This window comes from Lingula anatina, chromosome 2 (assembly GCF_051362555.1).
Source record: "Lingula anatina isolate TDL-2025a chromosome 2, LinAna3.0, whole genome shotgun sequence".
Classification (NCBI taxonomy): Eukaryota; Metazoa; Brachiopoda; class Lingulata; order Lingulida; family Lingulidae; genus Lingula; species Lingula anatina.
Window position 1 is genome coordinate 45,736,655 of NC_141768.1, and position 20,733 is coordinate 45,757,387.

A 20,733-nucleotide genomic window follows, 5' to 3' on the forward strand; every position below is an offset into this window, starting at 1 on the left:
GTGCTGATAACAGATATACTTGCGTTTGTTAGAAAAATGTGAAAAGAAAATATCACCTCTGAGACTCTGAGATCTATCCAAACGTAAAATCTGACGTTTCTCCTTTGTAAAAAAAGTTCGTTGAATTTGAACAATATTTAACGACACGTTGACTAAAATGAAACGCCAGGAACGCGCAAAGAATTGTCTTTCCGACGGCATTCTTGCTCATTCCGCCTCTAGTGTGACGGGGTTATAAAGGAGTGGACAGTGTCTCCCCCCCCTCCCCCCGTTTGCAATTTGATTACATCGTTTTTAAATAAGACGTCCGATAAACTCCAGGTAAAGCCATGTAATTTTTATCGCTAGACACTGGACACGCGTCTCTGGGTTGTATGTTACTTTAAAGATAATCTCTTCAAATGTTTGAGGAGCACTGTTTGTGGACTTATGGCCCTTTCAGTTAGTGTGTAAGTTTCTGTAAGAAAGTTTACTTTAAGTCTATACGACGGCAACGCGTTTGCGCAATATCTAATCTCGGGTCACAAAGTAGGACCTTGGTGGCATGATTATCAACTAAAGCCACTTCGGCCATTTTTCCAGTGTCCAGTGTCCAGCAGCCTCCACCGACATGGATTTCTTCTTCCTACCGTCTTGGTTAGTCGTTGCGTTGGTTGTGGCCGTTCTGACCATCATTTACATACACTACAGCTGGGACAACAGGCGCAAGTTTGGCCTCCCAGGACCAACCCCTTTACCCCTGCTGGGACATTTGGTAGACTTGATGAAGTATGGCCTCTGCGATTTCGATCTACATGTCACTCAGACGTACGGCAAAGTAGCTGCACTCTCTCCAGATTGTTTTGGAAGCATTCTGGGGGACATCATGATCACAGACCCGGATATGTTAAAGGAGGTGATGGTAAAACAAGCAAGCATCTTCACGGATCGAAATACAGACTCGGATACGCAGATGGCGCCGATAGACAAGTCAGTTTTTGCAGTCAGGGGTGAACAATGGAAACAGGTACACATATATAATGGATAATATTGAAATTATTTTCCTTAGTCGTCTTTTTTGTATTTAGACCCTTTTCACATCATGCTGTGTGCATTACTTTATTGCAACACTAGGCTGGTCACAACGTAATTTCGGTTCGCGGCAGTGGCGAATTAATGGGGTGAGGGGGTTGTCGGGGGGGGTCTTGAAAGTCCGTTCGATTTCTGAAAAAAATAACACCAATGGCCCCCTCTTGCAATTAGATTCTGGACTAGCTGAATCATAGTTCTAAACTGTACCAAATGACATCGTTCGACCTCTAAAATACCAAAACTTTTCGGGGCCCGCTTAAGGGCCCGGGGCCCACTCCAAGGGGGATGGGCGGGGGGGGGGGGGGAGGGTCTGCTTCGCATCCGCGGCCTGTCATTCCTAAAAATCGGACCCCCCCTTCAAATTATCCTGGACCCGCCCCTGCGGTGTGATGCTCTCTTCGCTTCAAACAGTCAAAAGATCAACCCTCTTAAACAGCCGTGTTGAGTGCGGGGGCTTCATTTAGGTGATTTTCTTACTGCGAGCTGTTTAGTTGTTCATCTCTCAAAACGTTTCCATACAGGTAAAGAGAATGCATGATGTGAAATAGAGCCAATTTTCTAGGGGCAGCTATGCCTTCTCCCTTTCCAACTCTCAACTCTCTGTATTCGAATATGATGACCAAGTCTAACTGAACATCACTGTTAATTTTATCGTTCTAGATGCGAAGCACGTTGACTCCAACGTTCAGTTCCGGGAAACTGCGACACATGGAGGCAATGATTCTCAAGTGCGCCAACACCCTGATCCAAAACTTGAAGAAAAAAGCTAAAGCTGGAGAAAGTTTTAACAACTCAATCTGGGGCCGCTATACAATGGACGTTACATGTGCTACAGCGTTTGGAATCGAAGTTGACTCGTTGAACGATCCTAATCACCCGTTTGTGAAAAATGCTGAAATTGCCAATAGTACTGATTTATCAAATCCATTTGTATTCATCCTGATTCTTTTACCGCGTATGGTGAAAAAACTGGAACGCATACTTCGGTATGTTCCTGGATTTCGAAGAATATTGGGTTCATTCAGATTTTTTGGACAGACGACAAAAGATCTACTGAAAGTGAGAGAACAAGCCCAAGAAGGGCACTACAACGATTTTCTGCAGTTGATGCTATCCGCTCATACCATGTCAACATCCGAGGTCGGTGATGACGAAAAGGAGGTTCAAAAATGGAAGAAAAAAGCACTGACGACAGAGGAAATTGCAGGCAACGGGTTGATATTCTTTCTTGCAGGTTATGGGACTGCAAATGATACCTTGGCGTTTACGTCATATCTCATCACAGCGCACCCTGAGGTCCAGCAACGACTCTCTGAGGAAATTGACGATGTTCTTCAAGGTGCCGAACCGACCTACGACAACGTGTCCAAGCTGAAGTATCTGGAGCAGGTCTTAAACGAGTCGATGCGACTGTATCCCGTTGGCATTCGTGTGGATCGAGTAGCAAACCAAGACACCACTGTCAACGGGTTATTTATACCAAAGGGGACGGCCGTGACAATTCCGATCTACGCCATCCACAGGGACCCTAACATTTATCCAGACCCTGAGAAATTCGACCCTGAACGATTCACACCAGATGCTAAAGCAAAACGGAGCCCCTATTCGTATTTGCCTTTTGGTATGGGGCCCCGCAACTGTATCGGTATGCGCCTGGCCTTGCTCGAGATGAAGATTATCCTTGTGAAGGTCCTGCAGAACTTCACGTTGAAGACATGCGCGGAGACACAAATCCCGTTGGTTCTTTCTAAATCAAGTCCAGTCAAACCGGAAAAGCCAATAATATTGAAAGTTGAGGAGAAGAGTATGTAAACTAACCTGTTTGTCAGCCACGTTATAATTTTTAGATTATGACACATAAAACAAATGGGACCGAGCCCGGATCAAACCCACATCCCGACATTGTTTTAAATTAATTTTTTAAGATAAATGAGGTTGACCTAATTCAACCAGGGTCAAACTAAAAAAAACTTTGTTTTTGCCGTAAGGCTTCCCCTCTCTCTCCCGATCATAGTATATATTTTTCTGAATGAATATCGCGCACTTGGAATCGGCTTCTTTCAGTATTGAGATTACTTTGATCGCTGTGTCGAGACGTTTTCATTGAACACAACTGTTAATAAATCAAGTCTAGTCTAGTCTAATCGTATGTGCTCTACAATTTGATCAAGTAACTTAAAATTGTTTCAACTTTTAAATATTGACAAAGCACGTCTTTGTAATCAACAAAAGGACAGTCGAATGACAGTTTCTATAAATGAAGATTATTTTACATAATTTGACGAACTGATATGGGAAACAGATTTATTTAAGCTAAATGGGTAAAATAAGTACTCTCATAGGAAAAGCATGCTTGCTATGACAAATATACATGTAGACTGGTGTTGTGATAGTTAAAATCCTTATAGAAAGCACAGTTACAATTGTGATACTTTATCTACATTAACTTACATATATTATTATTTTTATTAAGAATCAATTTTAATTTTCCATTTCTGGTTGATGTGCATATATAAAAAAGATTGTTTTATAATAGGATATGACAAAAATAAGATAATCTTATAATAATAATAATAATAATAATAATCATTTTATATATATATATATATATATATATATATCAAATCTTTTTTGTTTTAGTCACTACCACACGCATTTGAGCATACAGGTTATAATATTTATTATCAATGAATTTCAAAATGTATTTGGGTTGAAAGGTACCTGCAATTTCATGAATATAATTATTTTATGCTGTAAAACATACAATATACAGTAAAACCGCAATCCCAATAACGGTTTTTCAATAGATTTTCTCATTTCGAACATTTTGATGTCTTGAGCATTTTATTTGTGTGTGTGTGTGTGTGTGTGTGTGTGTGTTGGGGGGGTCATTCAGACCTGACACTCGTCGTCAGTATAGATTTTTCGTTGCGGTACTTTAAGGGTTAACAACTCTTCGTAAGAGATCTATATTTCACAATTAATACATTGTAAACAACACACATATTATATTATTTTTTACCACAAAAACGGCAGTTATAGCAATTAATCTGAAATCTGTGCTTGCCATCCGACCACGTGACCTCCATAGATGGCAATACTTTGCAATAAACTCTTAAGAGATTATAACAAAAAAAATAACTTTTTAGAAAAAAAAAACAAGGACTAATTTTGAATGTAGAAATGGATTCATTAACCATTGGTAAGTATGGGAAAATGACATTTACCCCAGGAAAATTCATTTTTTGGCCAAAATGAACAGTTGTTATCCCTTTAATTCGTAGCTTGAGTCGGTAATATGGTCACAAATCTGAGAGTCAAGTTAGAAAACACCTGATTCGATGATAATTAAGGCATGACACATACAATCAACAAAACCTTTCCAATATAACTTTGACACCAGAAAGCAAATCAAATCAGAAAAACTAATCGAAAAACACTATCTGACACGCTTTGTCAGTGTTCAAATATTTGTTTCAAAAAGCAGGATTTTTGCGCAAGTGCAGACATTTGACATCTGTCTAGTGACCTCAAGTTGCCGAGATCTACTGCAATTTTGAGTGTTGCTCTGTAGTATTGATTCCACTTACAGTCCTTAAACAGCCTAGACTAACGAAAGTCACCAGAAGTCTGCCATTTTAACAGGTTTTAGCAGACACACTCAGCATGGATTTCTTCTTTCTACCGTCTTGGCTAGTGGTCGTGTTGGTGGTAGCCGTTCTGACCATTATTTACTTACACTACAGCTGGGACAACAGGCGCAAGATTGGCCTCCCAGGACCAACCCCTTTACCCCTGCTGGGACATTTGGTAGACATGATGAAGTATGGCCTTTGCGATTACGATCTACATGTCACTCAGACGTATGGCAAAGTAGCTGCACTCTCTCCAGATTGTTTTGGAAGCATTCTAGGGGACATCATGATCACCGACCCGGATATGTTAAAGGAGGTGATGGTAAAACAAGCAAGCATCTTCACGGATCGAAATACAGACTCAGAAACTCAGATGGCGCCAATGGACAGGGCGATTTTTGCAATGAGGGGTGAAGAATGGAAACAAGTACACATATAATGGATAATATTGAAAGCATTTTCCTTAATCGTCTTTTTTTATTTAGGCACTTTTCACATCATGCTGTGTACTCTACGCTATTGCAACACTAATAGTGATGATCATAACGTAATTTCGGTACGGGGTGATGCTCTCTTCTAAGAACTTACTATTTGGGACAATAAAAGATAAACCCTCTTAAATGGCCGAAACGCGGCCGGGGGCTTCGTTTAGGTGATTTTTAAACGTAACTGCAAGGCTGTTAAGTTGATCCTCTCTCAAAGCCTTCCCAGCAAACACGTCACGTTCGGATCACGTGGCTAGAACGTTGCTACCACATTATAACGACATAGCAACGTACTAGCCACGTGAACCGAACGTGACGCTTTTGCTGGGTTTCCATACAGGTAAGGCCAATGCACGATGTGATTAAGAAGTAATTGGCCGCAGCTACGCCTCCCACCCCAACTCTCATATACATGCTACAGAATACCGAATTCTAATATGATGTCCTTATAGATAACAGCAATCTAACTGAACAACACTGCTAATTTTATCGTTCTAGATGCGAAGCGCGATGACCCCAGCGTTCAGTTCCGGGAAACTGCGACACATAGAGGCAATGATTCTTAAGTGCGCCAACACCCTGATCCAAAACTTGAAGAAAAAAGCTAAAGCTGGAGAAAGTTTTGACAACTCAGTCTGGGGCTGCTTTACAATGGACGTTTTATGTGCTACATTGTTTGGAATCGAAATTGACTCCTTGAACAATCCTAATCACCCGTTTGTGGAAAATGCTGAAATTGCCAATAGTAACGATTTATCAAATCCATTTATGTTCATCCTGATCCTTTTACCGCGTATGGTGAAAAAACTGGAACGCATACTTCCTGGATTTCGAGGAATATGGAGTTCATTCTATTTTTTGCACAGACGACAAAAGATCTACTAAAAGAAAGAGCGCAAGCCAAAGAAGGGGACTACAACGATTTTCTGCAGTTGTTGCTATCCGCTCATACTATGTCAACATCCGAGATCGGTGATGACGAAAAGGAGGTTCAAAAATGGAAGAAAAAAGCACTGACGACAGAGGAAATTGCAGGCAACGGCTTGATATTCTTTATTGCAGGCTATGGGGCTGCAAATGATACCTTAGGGTTTACAGCATATCTCATCGCAGCGCACCCTGAGGTCCAGCAACGACTCTCTGACGAAATCGACGATGTTCTTCAAGGTGCCGAACCGACCTACGACAACGTGTCCAAGCTGAAGTATCTGGAGCAGGTCTTAAACGAGTCGATGCGACTGTATCCCGTTGGCATTCGTGTGGATCGAGTGGCAAACCAAGACACCACTGTGAATTGGTTATTCATACCCAAGGGGACGGCCGTGGCAATTCCGATCTACGCCATCCACAGGGACCCTAACATTTATCCAGACCCCGAGAAATTCGACCCTGAACGATTTACCGCGGAAGCCAAAGCGAATCGCAACCCTTTCTGCTACCTGCCATTTGGTATGGGGCCCCGCAGCTGTATTGGTATGCGCCTGGTCAAGTACGAGATGAAGATTATCCTATCAAAGGTCCTGCAGAACTTCACGCTGAAGACATGCGCGGAGACACAAATCCCACTGGTTCTGTCTAACTCAAGACCAGTCAAACCGGAAAAGCCAATAATTTTGCAAGTTGAAGAGAGAAGTATGTAAACTGACCTGTTTGTCAGCCATGTTATCACTTTTAGATTATGATACATAAAACATATGGAACTAAGCCCCGATTATCCTCAACTTTTTTTCAACAACAACATACTTAAGCCAAACAAGCAGGGTTTAATGGGCCCCGTCACTGCTTTCAGTTAAACGGCCAAGGTCACAAAAGAGAAGCCGTCAATTTGACTGCTTCTATTGGCTGGCCACCTCACCACATTAATAGGTGTCAATGTTCAAATCACGGCATATTGGCAAGGAATATGAAGTTAACGGACCCAAAAGTGACCACTTTGGGGCATTTGTAGTTCATAACATTCCCGATATTTTACGCTTGCAAAATGGAATAGCATGCTCATTTCTAAATGGATTTTCCGGTCAGACCTTATGGACTAATATATTTTTTTCTGGTTGAATACCCCTCACTTTAAATCAGCTTTCTACGCGCCTATAATACAATATTTTTCATCACTGGAATTAATTTCATCGTTTTCATTGAACACAATTGTTAATAAATCAACTACAACTGTCTAGCTTAATCGTATATGCACTTATTTTTGATCATGTAAGTTTACATTGTTTCAACTTTTTAATATTGACAAAACACTTCTTTGTCATCAATAAAGGGACCATTGGAATGACAGTTCCTGTAAATGAAGGTTATTTTACAGAATTTGACGAACATTTTTGTGAAAGTTGGTGAGATTAAATTGATTCAGTGAATACTATCACAATGAAAACCATTCTTGCAATGACAAATATACATGTAGACCGGTGTTTTGATAGTCAAATTCAGTCTGGTTGCTTTGACTTAATTTGCTTTCAAGTGTCAAAGTTATATTGGAAATGTTTTGTTGATAGTATGTATCAGGCCTTAATTATCATCGAATCAGGTGTTTGCTAACTCGACTCTCAGATCAGCCACGAATTAAGTAACAAATTAACGAAAAATTACTTTACACAAACCTTACGTTTTATTACACACACCGATATCCGCTTATCTGCCCTATCGGTACGTTTCGTATGGGCCGAAAATTGTCAAGAACGCGTTGCTGCCGTATAAAAAGAATCCCTGGGGACCTATGTCTACAGCCAGAGACCAGGAAGGAAACTGGCCAAGTTGTTTCAATGCTGATTTCATATGATCTAATTCAAATGATGACACTGAAAGCAAATTAAGTCAAATCAACCAGACGGGAAATACTGGCACTCCTTGTTTATGTTCGTCAATTTCAGGCCTACCCAAATACCAGACTCGGCACCTAGGGATCCTGAATTAACCGGTACATCGGACCACGCTACCCGTTTTCAAGGTGTGTGTCAGATCGCATTTCGGAGTATCATACCCCAAAATAAATTTTGTAGCACGACTGCGGGCTCATCCACGCTCGGCTGAACAACCTGAAACTGTACTCTTACTTTAGAGTACTCTATTTTATTGTTTCTATGGGGGTATATGGGGACTTTACGACATTCGGTTTGAATGTTTTAACCACTTTTGATAGGGCTTTTTTGCATTGTATTAGATTAATGTGGCAGTCTTATGGTTCATCTAGGTGGCTTTCAAATTTATGCGCCCGGTTTTAAAATCATATAGCGATTTTACGACAATCGTTTACTATCCAATCAAAGTGACAGCCGAGCATGCCAGGGCTCATCCTGTCGGTGTTCTGGCTGATAGGGCCTACTCCGAAATGCGATCTGACACACACCTTGAAAACGGGTAGTGTGGTCCGATATACCGGTTAATTCAGGATCCTTAGGTGCCGAGGCTGGTAGTTGGGTAGGCCTGAATTTGTTGGTTTCAAAAGGCCCACTTTCGCGCATGTGCAAACGTTTGACACCTGTTTTGGTAACCTCAAAAAGCCTATATTTACTGCTATTTTGAGTGCTGCTCTGTAGTATTGATATCACGTACTAAGCCCAGACTCACAATAGTCACCAGTAGTCGGCCATTTTAACAGGTTTTAGCCGCCACATCATGGATTTCTTCTTCCTACCGCCTTGGCTAGTCGTAGTGTTGGTTGTAGCTGTTCTGACCATCATTTACCTACACTATAGCAGGGACAACAGGCGCAAGTTTGGCCTCCCAGGACCAACCCCTTTACCCCTGCTGGGACACATGGTGGACTTGATGAAAAACGGTGTTAGTGAATTCGACCGAAATGTCACACAGTCATATGGCAAAGTTACCGCGCTTTCATCCGGTATTTTTGGGAACATTTTGGGCGAAATTATGATCACAGACCCGGACATGTTAAAGGAGGTGATGGTAAAACAAGCAAGCATCTTCACGGATCGAAATCTAAACTCGGATACGCAAATGAAGCCGTTTGATAAGTCGGTCTTTGCTGTCAAGGGTGAAGAATGGAAACAGGTACACATGTAATGAATAATACTAAAAGTGTATTACTCACTCATTACATTTTGTTTAAAGCCGTTTTCACATCTTACGTTTCACTTTTCCATATCGATTTATATCGTAACCGTAATATAAAAGAAATTAGCAGTCTATATATATTATCTTCCGTTATAAATCTTCAACCACCCTTCCTCATTCGTCCTCATTGATGGTGAAAACACCCGACATAGGCTATCCTGTTCCGGGGTCACAAATTGATTTGTCACGCTTTTCACTGGATGTTCACAGATACGTCTCTGGCTAATTCAAGATATAAGAAGTGTATGAAATATTTTGATAATGCTGACAACATTTTGTCTCCCTCTGGGTTTGCGAACGGATACGGACTTTTGGCTGCGTACTCAAGACTTAAAACAGCTGAACGTTTTGCATTTGTGTCGGTAATGTTCCCTCTACCAGGGTGAGTGATAGATTTTTTACAGATATTCACAGATATGTCTCTAGCTATATAGATGGTCATTTTCAGCTAAACCCAGTTCAGCTGTAAATGACTATCTATCTAGCTAGAGACATATCTGTGAATATCTGTAAAAAAAATCTATCACTCGCCCTGGTAGAGGGTATTGGTAATGTATGTTCCTTTTTGAGGTTAAATGACGAATTGTTTTTTCTTTATTATTCATAGTTCCATGAGAGTGAAATTTTGATACAAACTTCTTTATGAGGAACCCTAAAATAATCAAATGTCATTTTTCGCTTTCCAGATGCGAAGCACGTTGACTCCAGCCTTCAGCTCCGGGAGGCTCCGACACAAAGAGGGCATCATCCTTAAGTGCGCCAACACCTTGGTAGAGAACTTGAAGAAGAAAGCTAAAGCTGGAGAAAGTTTTGACAACAAAATCTGGGGGCGCTTCACGATGGACGTGATATGTGCTACAGCGTTTGGAATCGAGGTTGATTCATTGAACAATCCTAACCACCCGTTTGTGAAAAATGCTGAAATTGCTACTCATTTCAGTATTACGGATCCATTTATATTCCTCATCTTGTTTTTCCCACGTTTGATGAAAAAACTGGAACCCATACTCCGGCATGTGCCTGGATTTCGTGGGTTATTGGGGTCATTCCGATATTTTGGAGAAGCTACTAAAGACATATTGGAAAAAAGATCACAAGCTCCAGAAGGCCACTACAACGATTTTATGCAGTTGATGCTCACTGCTCACACCTTGTCGACCTCGGAGCTGAGTGATGACGAAAAGGAAGTTCAAAAATGGAAGAAAAAAGCCCTGACGACGGAAGAAATTGCAGGCAACGGGCTGCTATTCTTTATTGCAGGCTATGGGACTGCAAATGACACCTTAGGGTATACATCGTATCTCCTAGCGACCCACCCAGAGGTGCAGCAACGACTCTTAGAGGAGATAGATGATGTTCTTCAAGGTGCCGAACCCACATATGACAACGTGTCCAAGCTTACGTATCTGGAGCAGGTCATAAACGAGTCAATGCGACTGTATCCCGTTGGCCTTCGTCAAGACCGTGTGCCCACCCGAGACACCACTGTAAACGGCCTTTTCATTCCCAAAGGAACAGTCGTTATAATCCCGATCTATGCTATTCATATGGATCCTGAAAAGTATCCAGACCCTGAGAAATTCGATCCGGAACGATTCACACCAGAAGCTAAAGCAAAACTCAACCCTTATTGCTACCTGCCGTTTGGTATGGGGCCCCGCAGCTGTATCGGTATGCGCCTGGCCTTGCTCGAGATGAAGATTATCCTTGTGAAGGTCCTGCAGAACTTCACGTTGAAGACATGCGCGGAGACACAGATTCCTCTGGTTCTCTCTAAATCAGATGCGATGAGACCCGAAAAACCAATCATGTTGAAAGTTGAGGAGAGAAATATGTAAACTAAATACTTATATTTTTAGTATCTTAATAATATCACGTTTTGTTATCAACATTTTTATTTCCCGAAATTGTGTACAAGTGTTTACTTTGATATCATGTTTCTGAATTAATTTACCGCCAGTATATATGTTCTATTCTTACATGTATATATTTCTGACTGAGAGATCTAGGGTTTCTTAAGATAGCACGGACAATCCAGCTATTGGTCGGTGCGACTGACCAAATTATCTCTGATGACAATACAAAGGTATAAAATACATATTCTCCATATATAATCGGACTTATTTACAGAAAGAAGCACATAAATCATTAAGTGATTCCTTCAGCAAGCGATTTTGATCCCTATTAAGAATATTTACTACAAATCTTTACCACAATAAAACTGAAGCTGATTGTAACTTTAACTATGCGAAGGAGTCGTAAATAAAGTCACTCGATTTTTTTTACAACTGAAAGCATCCTTAAAACTTGGTTACGGTTCTTTCTAATGATTAAAATATATTGACAGATTCATTATAATATCATTATAACTGAGACATCCAAACAATCTTTACCGAACATTGAAATAATTTGATTCAAAATAGGAAGTTTCGCAAAAGTGATTTAGCCATATATGAAATCACTATGACTCCCATATTGAAAAATTTTGAGAGAGACTATTATCCGTATCTATACGCCTACGCTTCGTTGCCCTCCCTCTTCGGACTTTTTTACCGGGTAAATGGCGATTCGAAATAGGCTTTTGTTTACTGGTATTATGTTTATACATGTAGGCCGCATTTTTATTATGGAGAGTAACGATGCGAGTAATAACTGCGGGGTGTAGCGGAAGTAGGAGTAACGTTGCGGGGACCTAGATGCCGCACTATTATGTTGTAAACGGATTTTGGTGATTTATTTTAGAAACTCGGGAGGGAACAAGTAACAAACGATTACATTTTGGCAGTGATTTATTTATTGTTCAATTATTTGATAAATAAATTGTCTGTTAATAGCAAAATTAAGGATGCATTTTGGTGAAATTTTCAGCATAGGTGAGAAATGGGTCTGATTTTGGAAACTAATTAAATAATCAATTTAAACTAGTAAGAACTGAGCTTATTATTTCATAATATTTTATTATTTGAGCTGCCTTAATTATGCACCGATTCTCAATATTCAGGTCCATTTAACATTTTTATTTTATTAAAAGTAAGATGGCGGAAGACACTGTGTAGAATTGTTTGTCCAAATGGAACTTTAAATACATACATCAGTTTAGCATTTTAAATTACTGAAAAAAATGTTATGAAACAAACAAAAAAATTAATAATAATAATTATAACCGACTTAATTTTAAACCGTCGTTACTGTCGCTCGCAGCACCATTGCATATTGTCCATTCGATCTAGTTTACTTTAACTAAAGTAGAAAATTTGCAATTTTCAGGAAGTTTTCCTGTACTCGCCTGAATTTTAAAAATTGAAGAAAAAAATTGAAGTTTTTATTTGGTAGCAAAATCGATCCCACACCTAATTGAACTGAAGTCAAGGCAGGGAATTATATCCGATATAATTCCCTAGTCAAGGTTATGTGTACCAAACGAGTGCAGTGTCATAAATCAAATCCATTTCCTCAATCTCATTATGTCTTCATTGACATCTGAATAAAGCTGTCGTGGACCATCGTATTTATAAGCAAAGTTTGGTGTTGGTATTGGAGCTTTCTATTCGATTGGGGTAAAGCTTAAATTAAAATAACGAAATACATAAAAAATTTAATAAATTGATTATGTTGAGAAAAAGGTTTAACAAATACTACAGTACTGAAGACTACAGTACTTAAATGTCAACAGGTGAAGATAAAATAACAGAACTACTGTTGACAATTTACAGTGTTTTATATCCCCTAGCGTGATATATAGTTGGTGAGTGAAAGCCACAATAAGCCGGAAACTTATCCTGAATGAGGTGAATCACCTATGCAGAATAGCAAGCCCATAAACAGTACCAAGGTCACGGATAAATTTGGCCAAATGCCACTTTATTAATGTAAGGCTTAACTATAAAGATTGCATTTTAAAATTGCATATCTGTAGGAGACCTAGACCATCGTCGTTCAATTCATGTGCCTCTTGCTGCATTAGATGCATTCATTGTCTTTGGTGCAGATTGCAGTGCAGTCGCAGCCAACACTGGAAACAAATATGGCGAAGTTAGGAATGATTGAATAAATCAGTGATAAATGGCTAAGCCAATAAAGTCTTACCTTAAAAGTCATGTAAATTGCTCAATTAGTAATAATTGACTAAGTTAGTGATAAACGGGTAATTCGGTGATAAACGGCTAAGTCAGTAATAATTGGCTACTCTTACATGCACTCGTATCCCGTTGCACAAGTAAAGATCCTCTCGTCACATGGACTTATGATGTTATAGCACTGAGGTCTTCGTATTTCCTCTGTAAACATTTGTAAACATTTCTGTAGAAGTTGTATGAAATCAGCTGTACTAAATATCCACGCCAGAGTACGCAACCGATGTGACTTGAAACCGACAATGATTTGATTTTAAATTGTTTCATTTTTACTTAAATTTTCGCTTCTAATAACCCAGATACTTGCAGAATGGATATTTCTGTATGAATTTTTTTATCTTTACTTACAGATATTCAACGTTAGGCAACAAAATCAAGAAAGAACATGAAAAACCTTACTTAGATTCCCATTTTTGCAGACCAAACAGGCCACTTTATCAGGTTTAGCTGCTGCCAGGGACATAAGACAAGTCACAAGAACCAAAACGGCAAGAGAGCGCATCCTGCTCGGCGTCTATACAATCACGATTTCCACGTCAATATGAGTGGTGTATGCTAATAACTTCGTCGTTATTTATTCCAAAAGCTGCGGGAGCCCACCCTGAGAGTAATAGGCTCATTCACCCAATAAATAGTGAGAAAGACTGAGGAAGAAAAAAAGACAAGGGTCTGGTACAAAACGACAACATTGCCGCAATAATTAATATCAAGTAGTCTAGTGGGATTTCCACAAAATATGAATAGTAGGGGCATTTTGGGGTAAAAGTTGGGAACCAGGCTTATTAGCCGATTAACCCGGCTCCCAAGCGAATTTTTGCGTTTTAAACTGTCTAATTTGCAAAAAACAAAATGGCCGTCAGATTTCCAATTTTCTGCAACATCTCTGTAACTAGACTGGCGAATATGACAAATGAAGTGTCTTTACCTATATTTTCAGGGTCGAGGAATATAATGAAGATATTTCTGTTAGAATTAGATTTAGACAATTTTCCTAAATATGCAAATTAGGACCGCCATTACTGAAAAACCGTAGGGAGCTTGCGGAGTCAGCCGAAGATTGCCGACTGGACAATGGATGGAAGTCACGTGACTAAGTGCCCAGCGACCGTGCCATTTTCAAAAGAAGGGTGAAGTTAAACCACAAATACATGTTAAACGACATGCCCCCCTTTGATTCACGGGGTGTGATGATTATGAATTCCGTCAACTCATCTTATATCGCCTTTAGTAACCTTATTCTTAGCACACATCCACATCCGTTTGAAATTCAGTTTAATAGATAACCAGGCTGTGGCTGACAATGGCTTAGGTATTTTGCGGGAAGCCTGTAGCTTATCTATTATGAGCATTCATTTCTTGGACCTGAAAGAAAACACATTCTGGTGGTTTTAAATATTTATTCTGAAGTCGGATACTGTCGTGGCTGCAGCGTTCCGCAAAACACGTGATCTGTTTGGGGGTACTCACATAACAAGGTTACGCGTCAGTGTAGCCGATTGCATTTTAAGTTCAAAATATTCTATACTGAATCACATTTGAACTTGTTATTTACATTATTTTGGTATTTCACTACACAGATGAACCTACCGTCTACCAGGGTGGCAGATATTATAGGGAAATTTCCCGAAAGCCAGAGAACCAAATTGACCGTCTATTTATCCAGGGAATTATATCCAATATAATTCCCTGGTTAGAGTAACAAAACCGGTTTCAAAGTAAGTCCCATAAACTAAGCTACATATGCAACGTCATTATTTTTCAAATATAATGCCAGATGGCTCACAACTTTAAAAAAAAAAAAAAAAAAAAAAAAACGCAATTGATTTCAGGGGGGGGGGGGGGGGGGGGGGGCAACTTGCCCCGCCACGGGTCGGGGCCACTTGGCACCCTATACGAAAATGAAGTAAGTATCCCATGTAAACGCCTTGAAATACATTTTTATGCATTTCAAATGTATTAAATTGATTTTCGAGTCTTTGATGACTACATACTTCAAATAAGGGAGATTTATTGAGGTTTCCGTCCGTCACGTTGAATGTGTTGCAAGAACCAAAATATCTATCAATAAAATTTGTTTTGTTTTAATTGAGAATAAATAAATAATAGCATAAGGCAGGTTTTTGAATGAAAACGAATAATGAATTGTCGTTAAAAAAAACAAATTCGGTTTTAAACTGGTAATTTTTTTTTTGTTTCAACAATGGCCTGTAGCTCGATCTGTTGCACGCACAGGATTGTGGTCAATAGGGGCCTTTGGGGGTCCATCTTGCCCCGAGTCATGGGGGCCGACTAGCCCCAGGTCCACAATTTTTAGATTTAAGGATTGCAGCCGTTTATGATGCAAGAATGGACTACGTTAATACATTTTTTGTAAAATTTCAAACAATAAGCTTTAGTTTGATGCCCTATACGTTGTTATGAACCTTTACATATATAGGCCTACATATGAGATGAATGTCCTAAACTTATATAATTTTGTACGCTTAATTCAAGCGTGGGCTCGAAAGAGGACATTACGTTTTAGACTTAGTGGATAACGCAATCCAAAGATTCCACGGTTCGTGTCAGATTTACGTAAGATCGCGCAAAGAAAAACCAAGTCTACATAATGACCAGTTTAATGGTGTATTGGTTGACTCTCTCTAACTACAGTACATCATCTACGTGAAGCCTCCAACTTCTATGCCGTCTCCCATGGCTCTGTCGAGCGGTCACCTTCGAGTCTTCTTCAGTCTGAACTCCCGATATTAATTCTGCACGTCTTTTATACAATATTTCTTATCACATGGTGGATTCTATGCTGCATTATTTGACGGTAGGGCCTACATTTAATTATTCAAATTGCACACGTCCACTTAAGTTAGGCCACACTTTTTTAATTTTATGGATGACATCCTGCGCGCGCACCGATTTTCGCCCGTTCTCCGAAAAAAAAAAAAAAAATCCCCCCCCCCAGCCCCCAACGAAGTCGGTTGGCGCAAACGTCATTAGTGAATTTGCCAGGAAATGAGCTTTCTGCGCATGCGTATTATCGCCACGTGGAAATGTGGCCGCTTTGCCGTCAAATTCATCTCTAGGATAACTTTCAAATTACACGACAATTAAAGTCATAAAGAGAACGGGTGCCGTCGTTTTGGATTGGTATGCCATTGATATTGGGAATGGAGATATCACCTTTTTACAATTGTGCGAAAGGCTGGCGGCCGCCAGCGATTATCGCCCGAAAAATTTCAGTGACATTCTGTACAAAGCAGCACATAGGCTACCAGGTTTTCTGTAGCGAAAAAAGGGTCGACAAGGGCGTCGAGGTATTTGGTGGGCTGAAGGTCGGACAGGCCACCTGACAGTTTGGCCGTGTGAGTCGAAGTAGACAAAATGGCATCGTCCGAAATGACCTTTAATAGATTTGGTAGTATTAAGCATATCTTTGCATCATTATTTTAAACATTTCTGTGAAGTGTTCAAAGTGCTTTAATATTCTGAGAATACGAATAAAGACACACCCCAGACAGCCTCAATAATCTGGCCCACGTCTGGCCCAGATCTGGCAACGTCTGGCAATATCTGGGCCAGATTTTGCCAGACACTTGCCAGATCTGGGCCAAGTCTGGCAAAGTCTGGCATTTATGCCACATTTTGCCAGACACTTGCCAGATCTGGGCCAAGTCTGGCAAAGTCTGGCATTTACGCCACATTTTGCCAGATGCTGCCCAGACTTGGGCCAGATATGGTACTTTCATTTTCAATTTTTATTTTCTATTTATTTATTTTTATTGACCAGTGAGCTGAATGCATTGAACTGACGTCATTTGATAAATTTTGATTTAATTTATCTCTCTCTTTTTTCTTCAAAGTCCCCTCATAAGTGTGCTATTTGTTTAATTTGACTTGACATTTGAATGAATTCACTGATCTAAAACTTTTTTGGACTACTCGTTCCGCTGTTGTAAGATTCCGCTTTTTATGCTAAGCCGGTCAAGGACCCGGATGTAGCGTTTCTTAGAGTTATGGATATGAAAAAAGCACAAGCGTATCAAACTGATACAATTTCGTTGAGTGATTTGATTCGTGGTGCGATTTATTTCGAAGGCATCAACACTGGCGACGAGGATAAACACTAGTGCAAAACTGTGAGTCAAGTTTCTTTGAAAAAAATGGAGAAAAAATGTGAAATTACGGAATTCGAACCGTACAGAAGTCCGGAGACATTGGGTCACGCTCGACGCGATGGCTAGACAGTTTAAACTTTTCGCTGACGGAAAAAGATTGATCTTTTCAAAACCAACGAACGGCATGAATAATGAACAAAGATAGAAAATTAAAAATACATGACAAAGGAGACGCGCGCTTATGTTGTATTCAGCAGGGACAGGTGTACAACTTACAAGATATTTTCAGGACTCTCCCAAACACAGGTTAGAAACATGAATATACATAAGACAGTTAACGCTTTGAATGAAATTGGAACACCAGAAACTGAGTATGATGAAACTGAAGTCATTTGACAAACGAAGCCAGTCTAAACATTACGAGTTTAGACATGAAAAACGAAGTAGAAACTCCCTGACTGAGAAAACATGGAACGTTGGATCACTTTGCAAAACTCTGCAAAACTGAAACTATTATTCATGTAAATGACAGCTTTGAACATGAAAATCCAGGAGTGCATTCACATTTGGTGTGGGAACCAATGCACAGAAGACATGGAGGAAATAGAGGAGGTGTTAATCTCAGTGTATTACCAGATTCAGGTGCATATTGTAATATCATTGATGAAAATACATGGAGAATGCTGAAATCCAAGAAAAATAAATGTGGCTCTTGTGGAGGACCAGAAAACAAACAGTATTATTCATGTACACGTCTGAGAAACCTTTAAAAGTGAAGGGAACATTTGAATATGACGTAAAGGCAAGCAAAGGAAGAGACCAGTAGTAGTGAAAGGACATGGGATTTGATATGAGTTGATTAGTTTTGAGAATTTTCAGTGTGGTTTAAGGAATAAAAGTTGGAGTTCATATGCTATTCTGCAAATGTTTGAAAAGACATTTTAAAGACTGAACTGTCAATTAACATGTTTTGAAAGGACCGTTTCTCTCCAAGAAAGGAAGGGATGTTGTGTTTGGACTTGACATTTGAATGAACTTTTGTTAACTTGGTAGAGTTACTTGTTCCATTGTTGATTCCTTTAATAATTATAAGCTTGTCAAGGAGGCGGGTGTATCATTTCTTAGTGTTATGGATTTGAAAAAAGCGCAAGCATTGCAAACTGGTTCAATTCATTGAGTGATTTGATTCGTGATGTGATTTAATTCAAAAGCATTGATACTGGGGTTTGTTTTTGTGCACATGTAATTCTCTTTTAATTGTACATCTATATCTGTGCTGGAGTATACATATTTTTTTTTCAGAATTTACATGTATGTACAGTACTGTAGCCAGCATGCAAGTTGAATTGAAACAGTTACTGCATGGTTATTTATAATTTTGTTATAACTCTCCATCATCTAAAAAAGAATGTTTTTTCATTCATTATTCAAGATTTATTCATTACAAAACTATATTCATTAGTGATTATTATTATTAATGATATGTTTGAATTAGTTTAAAAATGACAATGTATAATATTATTTAGGTTGAGGTGTGCAAAAATATTTCCCCCTCAAATCCCCCCCCCCCCATGTACATGCATAATTAATTACAATTTTTGTAATTTGTGTTAATTCAGATTCGATGAGCAGCTTTGTGTTGAAAAAAAAATTGTTGTTATAACTGTTTTCTTTACATGTATGTAAGTGACATTTCCTCCTGTTAAGTGTCTGTATATTTGCCTTTTTGCAGTGTGTTTTTTTTTTTTTTTTTTTCAAACATACAAATTGTTTTGTACAAAAAGACAAGGAGTGGCCCTTAATTTGTTGCATGTTAGTTGCCAGCAAGGTTATATAATGTGTAATAATTTTGTTTAGGCTTTTAGCACAGAATAAATACTTGAATCTTGAATCTTGTATGTCTTTTTTATAGTTATCTTATTGAATAATTAAAAATAATTAAAAAAAGAAAAAAAAAAAACAATCTGGGCCATATGTGGTCCATGTCCGGCCCTAATCTGGCCCACATCCGGCATGCCATACCTTTGCCAGATATTGCCAGATCTGGGCCAGATCTGGCCACATGAGCAAATGTGAAATAATAAAAAAAAAACAATCTGGGCCATATGTGGTCCATGTCTGGCCCTAATCTGGCCCATTTGAATATGATCTGGCCCATATCTGGCCCACATCTGGCATGCCATACATTTGCCAGATATTGCCAGATCTGGGCCGACATCTGGCCATATGAGCAAATGTGGACTGGGCCAGATGTGGCAATGTCTGGGCCAGATCTGGCCCAGACATTGCCACATCTGGCCCACATGTGGCAAGCCATACCTTTTGCCAGACATTGCCAGACGTTGCCAGATCTGGGCCAGACATGGGCCAGATCACTGAGGCTGTCTGGGACTGTTTGTTTGATATTTGTTTTATTGATTGCCATACCAACAAAATGCATGAAATAACCTTAATAGATTTTGTAATAAAAAGTATATCTATCCATGACTTTTTTTTACATTTCTACGAAGTATTCACAATGCTTTAATATTTTGAGAGCATGGATAAAGACATATTGTTAGTTTGATACGTGTTTCTGTGGTAAAAGTTGTGTTTCCAGCTGTGTACTGACAGCATTCCTTTACTTAAGCAGTATTTTTTTTTTGACCGTTTTTTTTTTTTTTTTCGCCCTCTCGCACCGATTTTGGGGTACCCAGAGGATGTCATCCATAAAAATAAAAAAGTGTGGCCTTACATGATTACAGGTAAGGTCATAAACGAGTCGAGTGCACAAGCAATCGACTCTAATCAAATTAATTAACACGCCTGGGAATCATATTTGTGAACTCTACAACGTATAGGGCCTACTTTACTCTATCAAAAGCCTATGAAAATAGATTTTTAAATCTCTTAAACAAAATTAGGCCTACTTTTAGGTGCAAAAATCGCTTATTTGGACTCACCGCTTAAGTAAAACTTTTTAGCGTCCGACACTTCCTTAGCATTGCAGGCTACGGTCACTTTACAAGAGAATGTGGCCATTTCTTAAACCTCGAAGTTAGGCCTACTTTTCCATAAACTGACGGGGGGTCAACTAACTCGATCCGGTCGCCGGCCCTAAACTCACGTAGGCCCTACATCTCATGTCACATCCCCTTTATCGCAGTCTAATTTTTGTTGGCATTAAAAAAGTGCAATTATTTTCTGAAGGGTTGTTATTTTTAAAACTTTCGTTACTCAA

The 20,733-nt window shown here is 39.4% G+C and overlaps 2 protein-coding genes, 2 long non-coding RNA genes and 1 pseudogene across 4 annotated transcripts; 4 read left to right on the forward strand and 1 right to left on the reverse strand.

Annotated features, from left to right (window-relative positions):
* The first annotated feature begins 360 nt into the window (after positions 1-360).
* LOC106161856 (cytochrome P450 3A4) lies at positions 361-3,894 on the forward strand. Its single transcript, XM_013538928.2, has 2 exons — positions 361-1,006; positions 1,732-3,894. The coding sequence occupies exons 1-2, from the start codon at positions 611-613 to the stop codon at positions 2,881-2,883; spliced, it is 1,548 nt and encodes a 515-aa protein (XP_013394382.2). The 5' UTR covers positions 361-610; the 3' UTR covers positions 2,884-3,894.
* Positions 3,895-4,614: 720 nt separating this feature from the next.
* Positions 4,615-7,364, forward strand: LOC147763754 (cytochrome P450 3A4 pseudogene; annotated as a pseudogene).
* Positions 7,365-8,382: 1,018 nt separating this feature from the next.
* Positions 8,383-14,938, forward strand: LOC147763755 (uncharacterized). The gene is made up of 2 exons (XR_015332912.1): positions 8,383-8,614; positions 13,755-14,938. It is a non-coding gene; the product is annotated as an uncharacterized LOC147763755 (long non-coding RNA).
* On the forward strand, positions 8,708-11,565 carry LOC106161860 (cytochrome P450 3A4). Its single transcript, XM_013538933.2, has 2 exons — positions 8,708-9,208; positions 9,958-11,565. Exons 1-2 carry the CDS (start codon positions 8,813-8,815, stop codon positions 11,107-11,109), a joined length of 1,548 nt encoding a protein of 515 aa, XP_013394387.2. The 5' UTR covers positions 8,708-8,812; the 3' UTR covers positions 11,110-11,565.
* On the reverse strand, positions 13,105-13,945 carry LOC106161861 (uncharacterized). Its single transcript, XR_001238267.2, has 3 exons — positions 13,804-13,945; positions 13,464-13,548; positions 13,105-13,283 (listed from the first exon to the last, which is right to left on the reverse strand). It is a non-coding gene; the product is annotated as an uncharacterized LOC106161861 (long non-coding RNA).
* Positions 14,939-20,733: the final 5,795 nt, after the last annotated feature.